Below are 12,500 nucleotides of genomic sequence, written 5' to 3' on the forward strand. Positions count from 1 at the left end.
AGGAGAAAGAGACAGAGGAGACAGATGGAGGAGAGAGAGAGATGGAGAAGAGATGGAGGAGAGAGAGACAGAGGAAGGAGAGATGGAGGAGAGACAAGGAGGAGAAAGAGACAGAGGAGACAGATGGAGGAGAGAGAGAGATGGAGAAGAGATGGAGGAGAGACAGAGAAGAGAGAGACGGAGGAGAGAATAAATAAATAAATAAATAAATAAATAAATCTGTGAGCTCTTTATCATCATCATCATCACTCAGCTTCCTCGGAGCATCAGAGAGACGAAGAGCAGCAGATAAAATGTCCATCAGAAACCCGAGAAGAAAAACCTGAGAGAGCTAAGAAGCAGCAATGACTCAGCGCTAACACACACACACACACACACACACACACACACACACACACCATCAGCCTTCACGCAACAACATCGAGATCCTAATATATGCTAATTAGCATATTTGCAGTAATGCTTCACTTTATATTATTTAACACTTTAACAGGATAGCGACTGAGCTAGCTTAATTTAACGCTAGTCGTTATTTTACAGAGCTAGCCGTTGAGCTATGTTTAGCTAACATACTCTGAAATAATGATAGCTAGCTTATTTAATAACAACAAAAAAAGAAAGATAGCAAAATCAAAGAGTTTCCAGATGTTCAGTGTTAAAAAAATAATGTATTCCTCAGGTCACTATGACGACGGGGCTCCATGGTTACCGCACACAGCTACGTGATACGGACAACTCCACTGAAACTGTAAACGTTTGCTGTTCAATTACGCTAATCTAGTGATAATCAATAAATCACAGTCTGGAGGCGTGGCGATGGGAGATCACTCTCCGAAAGGGTCGAAGGTCATAGGTCAGGGAGGTCAGACAGGGGAATGATATCTGATATCCTCCTAATGGAGGGAATGTTTTTCTCTGAATAATTCATGCTAGTATGCTAGCAGCTAGCTTCACTAAACGCTAGTCAAGTATAAAGAAGTAAATAAATAAAAGGCTGTTAGTGTCTTTAACTTTATATATTTATTTACAAATTATTCTTTTTCACGTGTGTGTGTGTGTGTACGTGTGTGTGTGTGCGTGTGTATGTGTGTGTGTGTGTACGTGTGTGTGTTAGCCGCTGTGTGTATGAGATTAGCCTAACAGGATTATGGGTAGGAGGATTAGAAAAACAACGCTCTCCTCTCTCTGTTAATGTTTCCACCCTGAAGTTGATTATTTTCCTCTAACAGCACGTCCCCGAGTGTTTTATTCCTCTTACACCACAGCAATTTACCAACAGAGTACAATTTCTTATTTATTAAAGAACGATACGTCATACTTTTTATCTGTTTATAGTTACATTTAATGTCACTTAGCAGCGATAAACAGTCGTTCTCTCACCAGCCTCTTTTTTTCTTCAACGCAGCTTGTTACATCGTGCGAGAAACCGCAAAAGAAGCGTAAACTCCTCTTTCCTGAAGACGACGGAAAACTTAACGTTACAGCTTTACCTCTGACTGTTACAAAGCGCTGACACTGGAGACTCCTTCCATAGATGTTACATAAACATCTCCCACGTTCAGCGTCCGTATAGCCACGTACAGCGTTGCTATAGAAACGATAATGTATTAGAACGAGCGTGTTAATTATAAATAAACCTGCGCTACTGTCAGAGATGCTGTTATAGAGAATTAATCAACAAAACCCTTTTTTTAAACATAAACGTAACACGACTGGTGTTTGTTCTGAGTCACAACATAATCAGTGAGGTGTTATCTCTCTCTCTCACACACAAACACACACACACACACACACACACAGATCTCCCAAATATTTCGAGGATGACTCAGGTCCACTGATAAATAACACTGAAATGAGTAACTCAGGGAGGGATTTTTCTCAGATCGGGCAACCCGCCTCGCCCTTATTAATCACCCTGCAGTCGTCTTTTTCTCTCTGTAAGAGAAGAGCCGCATGATTTCATCCAGCCGAGATATTTCCGAGAAGCGAGAGGATCGTTTTCTAAAGCGCCGGCGTCATTACGGAAGAGAGAGGGGGAGAGAGAGAAAGAGAGATGGAGAGAGGAGAGAGAGAGAGAGGGAGAGAGAGATGGAGAGAGAGATGGAGAGAGAGAGAGAGAGGGAGAGAGAGATGGAGAGAGAGATGGAGAGAGAGAGAGAGAAGGAGAGAGAGTGGGAGAGAAGGAGAGAGAGATGGAGAGAGAGAGAGAGAGAAGAAGAGAGAGAGGGAGAGAGGGGAGAGAAGGAGAGAGAGTGGGAGAGAAGGAGAGAGAGATGGAGAGAGAGAGAGAGAGAGGGAGAGAGGGGAGAGAAGGAGAGAGAGAGTGGGAGAGAGGGGAGAGAAGGAGAGAGAGAGCGAGAGAGTGGGAGAGAGAGAGAGAGAGAGAGAGGGAGAGGGGGAGAGAGAGATGGAGAGAGAGAGAGAGAGAGAGAAGGAGAGAGAGTGGGAGAGAGAGAGAGAGAGAGACAAGGCATCCAAAAGAAGACAACAACTGCAACTACCTTAATTCAATCCCCCATGTCAAAAATCAAAGAAAATGTTTCACTCCTGGAGATAGATATAGTGGAACTAAAAGAACTAATAATGTCTCATCTGCAAGACCACAGCAACCTGGAGCAACTTATGAAGGACATCATGAACTTAAGACAAGAGGTTAAATACCTGCAGAGGGACAGGGAACAGATGTCAAAAGAACTCCAACAAACTAAAGAGGAGTTGAGAGATTTAAAATCTACTTTAGGTAGAAAATTAACAGAAACTAAAACAGAAATGCAGGAAGAACTGACTGGCTTGAAATCAGAACTCCAAAAGAAAGATGAACTTATAAACAGCATGAAGGAACAGCTTTCTCACGTTTCAACTTCTAAAGAATCTCCTGCTAAACACATGACCTGTCTAGAGATCCCGACTGACAATCGCCAACCTCTTACAGAGGATGAGTCCCACTCCTCCACGGATCCACAGACCGGAGTCCACAGCGCCGCTCCAGACAATCCCACTGAAACAGAAGCTCTTCTTCTAATCGACTCCAATGGAAAATATGTCAAGGAGAAACTGTTATTCCCAAAAATGAAAACACAGAAAATCTGGTGCCCAAACACAAGAAAAGCTCTTCAGATCTTATCTGACAGAAATCTGAATAAAACCTACAAGCACATTGTAATCCACACAGGGACAAATGATTTACGAGCAATGAAGGGCTCCGTGGCTCCTGCACTCAGAGAGGTGGCCATCAGAGCCTCAGGACGTTTCCCAGAAGCTAAAATAACCCTATCCACGCTATTGCCACGGAGCGACGTGCCATTTCATGTGATCCATGGAAACAATGTGGAGCTCTCTAGAACTAGTGCACTTATTCCAAATGTTCACCTCGCTTACCATAAAGATATACGGCCTCATCATATGCACGACCATATACACCTCAACAAGCAAGGAGTACAACTTTTCTCGAGAATGCTGAAAAGCACAGCACTTGGAAACACCAGAAGTCTACCCCGCAAGAACAACTCCGAGCCAGAAAGAGGCATCCACCCTTCTCCAAAGTCCAGACAGGACTCAAGAGGTGGAGCTCCATCGCAGCAGAAGAGCTACGCAGCAGCAGTCCAGCAGCCACAACACCCTGCAGCGGCCGATCTCAACCAGATAAGACACCTACTCAACATCATCTGCTCCAAACTTGTGAATTAATACTGTAGACATTCACCTAAAAAAAAAAAAAAAAAAAAAAAAAAAAAAAAAAAAAAAAAAAAAAACTCTCTTTATTGAAAAAAAGAACTCAACAAGAACTCAACATACCTTGGAAAATGACCCTGTCAATATCGTTATGGAATATACAAGGCTTAAAATCTACAGCCTTTGGGCTTAAGAGTTTAAACACAGAATTCCACAACAGCATCAAGGATATAGACATTATAATTCTACAAGAGACATGGAGCAGGACGGACACCATCACACACTGTCCCACCAACTACAGAGAAATTATTCTACCCTCACAAAAACATGATACAGTTCGACACGGCAGAAACTCAGGAGGACAAATCATCTGGTACGACTCTAAATTCGACAGCTACATTGACACAGTAAAAATCGGCAAATACCATATCTGGATCAAACTCCATAAGGAACTACTTCTGTCACAAAAAGACACATTCCTTTGTGCCATATACATCCCACCATCTGAGTCCCCCTACTACAGTGAAGACATGTTCTACACACTGGAGAAAGAGACGATCCAATTCCAGGCCCAGGGAAATGTGCTAATCTGTGGGGACATGAACGCAAGAACAGGATTACAGCCAGATTTCACAGACACGCAAGGGAACAAATATATTAACAGTAAATTACCTTATATAAATAACAATTTTTCCCACCTCCACAGAAATAACCACGACCACATTGTCAATAGAAATGGGAAAGATCTCCTGCAGATCTGTAGAAGTCTGGGTCTGTACATCGTCAACGGTAGGATACAAGGGGACACTTTAGGAAGATACACCTTTTGCTCACCTCTTGGGAATAGCACCGTAGATTATATGATAACAGACATAGATCCTCCATCTCTCAGAGCATTCACTGTCAAAGAACTAACCCCTCTGTCTGATCACAGCCAAATCACTGTGTATCTCAAAAGAACTAAAGCTAACATTAGCGCACAGTCCAGTAAGCTGTACCACATTAGAAGACCATACAGATGGACTGAAAACAGCACAGAGGAGTACCAGAAAGCAATAAGCAGTCAAAAAATACAATTGTTATTAGAGAAATTTCTTAACACCACCTATAATCACAACAAAGAAGGCATCAATTTAGCTGTGAAAGATTTAAATAATATATTTGAAAAAACAGCTAAACAGTCAAAACTGAAAACAAAAACTGGACAAAATCACATACCCAAGAATGACAAAAATTGGTTTGATCAAGACTGCATGGCGATTCGCAAACTCCTCAGAAACTTGTCAAACCAGAAACACAGAGATCCAAATAATACAGAGATTCGCCTTCTTTACTGTGAAACACTAAAACAATACAAACAAACACTCAGAACCAAAAAAGCACAATATACCCAAAAACAACTGACAACAATGGAGAACTCAATCAATACAAACCAATTTTGGGATAATTGGAAAAACTTGAAAAAAATTGAACATGAAGAATTGGCTATTCAAAATGGAGAAATATGGGAAACCCATTTCCAAACACTATTTAATAAAATAGCAACAGACACAAACTGTAAGCAAAATCAAATAACCAAACAACTAGAAACACTAGAACTGGCTTTTAAAGATAATCAAAATCCATTAGACTTCCCCATTACCGAAAAGGAACTTAAAGACAAAATTAAAATCCTTAAACCAAAAAAAGCATCTGGACCTGATGGAATACTAAACGAAATGATAAAACAAACTAGCACTAGATTCTTATCAGCTATTCTGAAATTATTCAATGTGGTTCTGAGTGTAGGTCACTTCCCTGACATCTGGAATCAAGGCTTGATAACACCCATCTTTAAAGACGGAGATAAATTTGACCCCAATAATTACAGAGGCATTTGTGTGAGCAGCAACCTGGGAAAGTTATTCTGTAGTGTAATAAACGCTCGACTGCTGGACTTCATCATCACACACAGTGTCTTGAGCAGAAGTCAAATCGGATTTCTACCAAATTACCGTACATCTGACCACATTTACACATTACATTCTCTCATTGGAAAACACGTCGTCCAAAATAAAAGCAAAATATATGCATGTTTTATCGACTTTAAAAAAGCATTTGATTCAATCTGGCACCAAGGACTATTTTACAAACTTCTTGAAAGTGGTGTAGGTGGTAAAACCTACGACCTTATCAAATCAATGTACACTGAAAGCAAATGTGGGGTGAAAATTAGCACAAAAAGAACAAAATACCTTTCCCAGGAGCGTGGAGTGAGACAAGGCTGCTGCCTAAGCCCAACACTATTCAATATATACATCAATGAACTGGCGCTCAGTCTGGAGCGATCCGCAGCTCCTGGTCTCACTCTACACGACTCAGAAATCAAATGTCTGCTCTACGCAGATGACCTGGTTCTGCTGTCTCCCACTCAACAGGGTCTACAGCAGAACCTGGACCTGTTGGATCAGTACTGTCAGACCTGGGCCCTGACAGTCAATCTCAAGAAAACTAAAACCATGACCTTCCAGAAAAGATCCAGATCCCAGGGATCACAACACACATTCACTTTAGGAACTAACCTTATAACACATGCATCACACTACAGTTACCTGGGTCTAAAAATCACTTCCACAGGAAACTTTAATCCTGCAGTGAATGAGCTGAGAGACAAAGCACGCCGGGCCTTTTATGCCATAAAACAACAATGCCCAATAGAGATCCCTGTCAGAATTTGGCTGAAAATATTAGAATCTGTCATTGAGCCGATTGCCCTCTATGGCAGCGAGGTGTGGGGTCCACTGACAAATCCAAACCAAGAACTGACCAAGTGGGACAATCACCCCATCGAGACCCTGCATGCAGAATTCTGTAAAAATATCCTACACACCCACCGGAACATAACAAATAACGCATGCAGGGCAGAATTAGGAAAATATCCACTAATTATAAAAATGCAGAAAAGGGCAATCAAATTCTGGAAGCATTTAAAACTCAGTGCCCCCGACTCGTACCATTATAAAGCCCTGCAATACCAAGAGCTGAACAATGGAAGCAATCCCCTCTCTCAGCTGGTCCAGAGCTTTAGTCCTGATGTTCCACTAGCACTGACTGACCCCCATCACACTGATGCCCTGGACCACAGCAATACTGCCACACTAATTACATTTAACCAAATTACACAACAAATGAAACAAAATTACTTCAAACATTGGCAATCTCAAACACAACAACAAAGTAAAATGCAATGTTATTTGGCCCTAAAAAGACAGTACAATATGGCAGACTATCTGTACAAAGTAACAGATAAAAGACTGAGAACCACCTTGACCAAGTACAGACTCAGTGGCCATAAGCTCACAGTAGAGACGGGCAGACACAGGAAAACATGGATGCCGCAGGAAAAGAGGCTATGTCCACACTGCCATCAAAACAAAACCGAGACAGAGCTGCACTTTCTCACAGAATGCACAAAATACTCACAAATTCGGGAACATTTTTATCATAAATTTATACATATACACCAGAACTTTGAGTCTCTGTCAGACCGTGAGAAACTGCCCATGTTACTAGGGGAATGTGCAGACTGCTGCGTTCTAGCAGCACAGTATGTGTTCGTCTGTCACAGCATGAGGGACAGAGAGTGACTGCTCCAGTCTCTATCTCCTGCACACTTCACTGATGCTCTACTGTATTTCACTCTATTACCTAATGTTTACTGTATTACTCTTATTTACTTCTACTTGTGTACCTCTTATATTTTATAATTCAATTATTATTTGATTTGTTATTTTCTTAATTTCTTGATTTTCTTTATATTATTTTGCACTGTTTTTTAATTGTATGCAGCAACGCTGCATTGCTTTGGCAATACGAATGTACAAATATTTGTCATGCCAATAAAGCACCTAAACTGAAAACTGAAACTGAAACTGAGAGAGAGAGAAGGAGAGAGAGTGGGAGAGAAGGAGAGAGAGATGGAGAGAGAGAGAGAGAGAGAGAGAGAAGGAGAGAGAGAGAAAGAGAGAGATTTGTTCTTTTCTTGTCGAAGCAAATCAGTTGAATCAAGACCGAGTCAAGATTGAGATTCAGTTCTCTCTCATTCAGCCAAATCAGTGTTTGAGTCAATGAATCATTTCAGTCACAACTGAGATTCAATCCTCTCTGATTCAGTGAATCAGTAAATCTTTCAGTCAAGACTGAGATTTCTTCCTCTCTCCTTCATTCATTCATTCATTCATTCATTTCTCTCTTGTTCAGTGTTTGATTCAGTCAGTCATATGAATCATAAGCAAGATTGGATAGTGTTGCTCATCGTATCAATGTTTGAATCAGTGAATCATTTTAATTCTGACCAAGATTCATTCCTCTCTCATTAACTGTACCAATGTTTGAATCAGTGAATCTTTTGGCTACATCCACGATTCAGTGAATCAGCTGAGTCAGTAAATCTTTCAGTCAAGACCGAGATTTCTTCCTCTCTCCTTCATTCATTCATTCCTTCCTCTCTTGTTCAGGGTTTGATTCAGTGAATCATATGAATCATAAGCAAGATTCAATAGTGTTGTTCAGAGTATCAATGTTTGAGTCAGTGAATCATTTTAATTCTGCCCAAGATTCATTCCTCTTTCATTAACTGTATCGGTGTTTGAATCAGTGAATCGTTTGGCTACAGTGAATCAGTTGAGTCACTGGTTCATTAGGTCAGAGGTCATGGTGATACCCCGTGTTTCAGTGTATGTAGACAGATATATGAAAAAAAATAACATAAAATAACACAAAGCAGCACTCAACAAACTGTGAACGAAACTGAACGAATCATTTAGCTGAATAAACGAATAAACAACTCAAATACTTAATTAAGAACGGATGAAGCGTTTGAAGCTGATTAGCCTGAAACGTCATCCATCTGAGCTTAAAATAAAAACTTTTATTACATGTTGTTTCTGTCCAGAAGGTTCTGAGTTCAAGTCCCAGGACTTCCGGAGAGCGATACGATAGGTTACAGGATAAATAAAGAGATAAAAGCGAAGGATATCAGAAAGGAAAGAACAAAGCGGAGGAGAAGAACAGCACAATGTGAAGCGGAATGTGTCATGTTCAGATACGGCGACGCTTCCGCACCGTTATCTCTCTTACACCACGAGCTCCCGAGCAAACACACGAAACGCAAACAGTCAGCAAGACACGCCCCCTAGGGGGCGGGGTTTATACGTTTATACGTTCTACAGAGCATTTAAGTGTCATAATCCGAAAATTACGGCAAAACTTTTTCTCTGTAACTCATACAATGCAAAGGTTATCCAATTACACACCAGAATTTGTGTGTGTGTGTGTGTGTGTGTGTGTGTGTGTTAATATCATCAAATCCTTCTCCATGTGTACACACCCTCACCATGACCCAAAAACGACCGCAGCTCTGTGTCACAGTCACAAAGTGTACAGCTAAGAGAGAGAGAAAGTGTGTGTGTGTGTGTGTGTGTGTGTGACTGTCTGTGTGTGTGTGTCTGTGTGTGTGACAACGTGTCCAAGAGAAAGAAATGGAGAAGGCTGTAATCTTCCTGTGCATGCTGCAGAGGAAAAATTACACACACACACACACAAAGTCAGGTCCCACTAAATGAGCAGTGAAGTGTGTGTGTATGTGTGTGTGTGTTTGTGGTCTCTCGAGAGTCACTCAGGAAGCACTCAGACTGAGCACGTTCTGATTACTCATCCCGTCTCCACTCAACACACACACACACACACCGATGCATCGATACTCCCTAAATATAAACACTGCATTCAGCCATTACTTTAAAATAGACATGAGCTTGTATAGGCATCATACGACACCAGTGCTGGCACACACACACACACACACACACACACTCACACTCACACACACTCACACACACACACACACACACAGTACTGATCCAGGTTTCAGTAGAATATACAGTATACACAATAAATGCAGCTGTTTTGTGCACATCTGTACAAAACAGTAACGACTTTGACTTTATCGCGATTTATCATCACTCTAATTAATCGTCACGCCCTTAAACCTAAAACTCACTAAATCTGTAATAAAACATTAATCTGTAAACATTCTGAACTCTCACAGGAAGCAGAGGTATTCATTTAGGACCAAATAAAAATAAATAAAAATAAATAAATTAGACCAGTATTAATAAATTATAAATAAATTAACCGTGACGCATCATGGGCTTGTTTTCGTTTATACAATTAAATCATTTATAAAAATTAAATACGTTATCAGAAGAATAATATAGAATAATATATGAATAATAATAATTATAATTATGCCAGATTGATGTATTGTATTATTCAATAACACTACATTATATTAATATATTAATATCAATTATATTGGATAAATTAAAAGCAAATGAATTAGTAGTTATTAATAAATAAGAAAATATTCCGCATAAAAACAACAGATTTATTTACACATCATTACTATTTATAAATTACTGTAATAAATCTTTATCATTATTATTGTACTTTTTCATATCTTGTTAAATGTTGCTAATTTAATTTATAAAATTATTACTTCCTTTTTATTTAATACTCTGTGAGTGTTATTTTTCCTCACGATTGAAAATGCTTTTATTTATATTTTTTATTTTAATTCATTAAAGTTATTATTATTATTATTATTATTATTATAGGTTAATGCACCATCAGAGTCATTTCAGAAATAAATACATATTTAAATAAATGAAAATAAATAAATAAACAAATAATTGGACTATTATTATTATTATTATTATTATTATTATTATTCCTAGTGCCATGTATAAAAATGTTTTTATTTTTATTTTAATGCATTACAAGCAAACCATTAAGACATCAAGATCAATACAAATATAAATATGTAAATAAATTAATACAAACTCATGCATTTATTACGATTACTACTACTGTTATTATTGTTTATTTTTAAATTATTTTTATTATTTATTAATTTTCCTTCTCCTACTGTCACGCCTGAAACGTTCAGTTTTACATTAATGCATATAATCATCTCTATAATAATAATAATAATAATAATAATTATTATTATTATTATTATTATTATTATTATAGATTAAAGCACCATCAGGGTCATTGCAAAAAAAATAATAATAAATATGCAAATAAATGAATATAAACAAATAATTGTATTATTATTATTATTCCTCCTAGTGTCATGTCTGAAAATGTTTTCAATTTTTATTTTAATGCATTACAAGCACATCATTATTATTATTATTGCTATTATTATTATTATAGAGTAAAGCACCATCAGGGTCACTGCAAAAATAAATAAATATTTATACAAATGAATATAAATAACTAAACAAATAATTGGACTATTATTATTATTATTATTCCTAGTGCCGAGCCTGAAAATGTTTTTATTTTTATTTTAATGCATTACAAGCGCACCATCATTATTATTACTATTATTATTATTATTATTATTATTATTATTATTGTCGGTACCTCGAGCAGGGACAGCTCGGGGTCCAGATGTGTGAAGCTGTGCAGCACCACTGGACCTTCATGATCGACCACCTCGAGCTTCACACCGTCCCAGATGCTGCGGACCCTCCACGCGCTGGCATCGAACATGACGTCATCGGGGTGGAAGAGGAAGAAGAGGAAGAAGAAGAGGAAGGAGACGGAGGAGGAGAGGGCGACGCGGAGCTCCCGTCACGCCGAGCATCGGGGTTTAAAGCGCGGGGTTAAATCCTCCAGAGCGCGCCGCGGATGTCTGTCTCACACCCGAAGCGGAAATAAAGCTACGCGGTTAAACGGAGCGGTCACGCGCCCCGGTCTCCTCTCCGCTCCGCTCCGCTCGCGCGCACACACTGATGCGGGAGAGAGAAAAGCCCCTCGCAGTCCCCGCCTCCTTTTTATAAGCCACGCCCCTCGCTTTCTTTATCTGACCCACTCCGATTGGTCAGGGTCCGCCGCACGTGAAAGTCTTCTCCCATGTTGTTCAGCGCTCGCGAGGAGAGCTCGATTGATCAGCGTCCAGCGCTGTGATTGGTCAGTGTCAAAGGTTCAGCGCTCGTGAAAGAGTTCTAGTGCGCTGGGATTGGTCAAGTCCAGCGCTCGTGAGTGAGAGAATTCTAGAACAAAGCAGCAGCTAAGCAGCTAACAGTCAGAGGAGCCTGAGTGGAATCCGTTACTCTGATAGCTGAATGACTCGCTTAAACCCATCTAAACGCCTTTATTACACGGAAAAAAAAGACAAATCGAGTGTGTTTTAACAGTATTTACTTTCCTTCCATCGTTATGAAAACTGAAAGAGCAGATTTGGTACCTAATTGTAATCTACAAAACGATTTCTTGCTCAGATTCGAGTGAACCGATTCTTCGAATCACTGATTCGATCAGTTTTGGGAAGCTATAATTTTTCACAGAATATAAAAACCCAAACGTGTAATTTTCACCAAATACAACAGTATATGGGGTGATAAACATTATAAAATAAGGGTATTATAATTTTTAATGAGATAGTGTAATATAAAGGTGTGTTTACAGTTCCCTGTCTGTACTGCATGTAAATAAAAACACATCCAGAGTTTATTACAGTTATTTCTGAACTGTTCATTTATAAAAGGTTTATTTACAAGCGTAAGATTTTATTGTTGTAATAATTGTACAATAACAATCATACACAGCGAACAGCCATCAAATAATGGAAGTGCAATTCTTCTTTTAAACTTTCACAATTTCATTGCTATTTCCTTCTTCGTCTTGTATTTTGAAAGCTTTTTATCTGTGTTTAATAAAAAGACATTTTTAGTATCGACAATAAACTTTTTTTTGTTAATCTCAGTCTACTATAACTA

At 39.0% G+C, this 12,500-nt stretch overlaps 1 protein-coding gene across 4 annotated transcripts in view; it reads right to left on the reverse strand.

Annotated features, from left to right (window-relative positions):
• The window catches only part of LOC113535717 (ral guanine nucleotide dissociation stimulator-like), a 50,739-nt gene that overhangs the window by 22,615 nt on the left and 15,624 nt on the right, over positions 1-12,500 (reverse strand). For 2 of the 4 annotated variants that reach the window (XM_034311143.2, XM_053240141.1), the window contains exon 1: positions 11,143-11,851. The exons of the other annotated variants lie outside the window; for them this stretch is intronic. In XM_034311143.2, coding sequence (XP_034167034.1) covers positions 11,143-11,271 — 129 coding nt within the window. In that variant the 5' untranslated portion in view covers positions 11,272-11,851. Of the gene's footprint in view, positions 1-11,142; positions 11,852-12,500 lie in introns of those variants that run through there. 4 annotated transcript variants of the gene reach the window in all.

Source organism: Pangasianodon hypophthalmus, chromosome 15, assembly GCF_027358585.1.
Source record: "Pangasianodon hypophthalmus isolate fPanHyp1 chromosome 15, fPanHyp1.pri, whole genome shotgun sequence".
NCBI lineage: Eukaryota > Metazoa > Chordata > Actinopteri > Siluriformes > Pangasiidae > Pangasianodon > Pangasianodon hypophthalmus.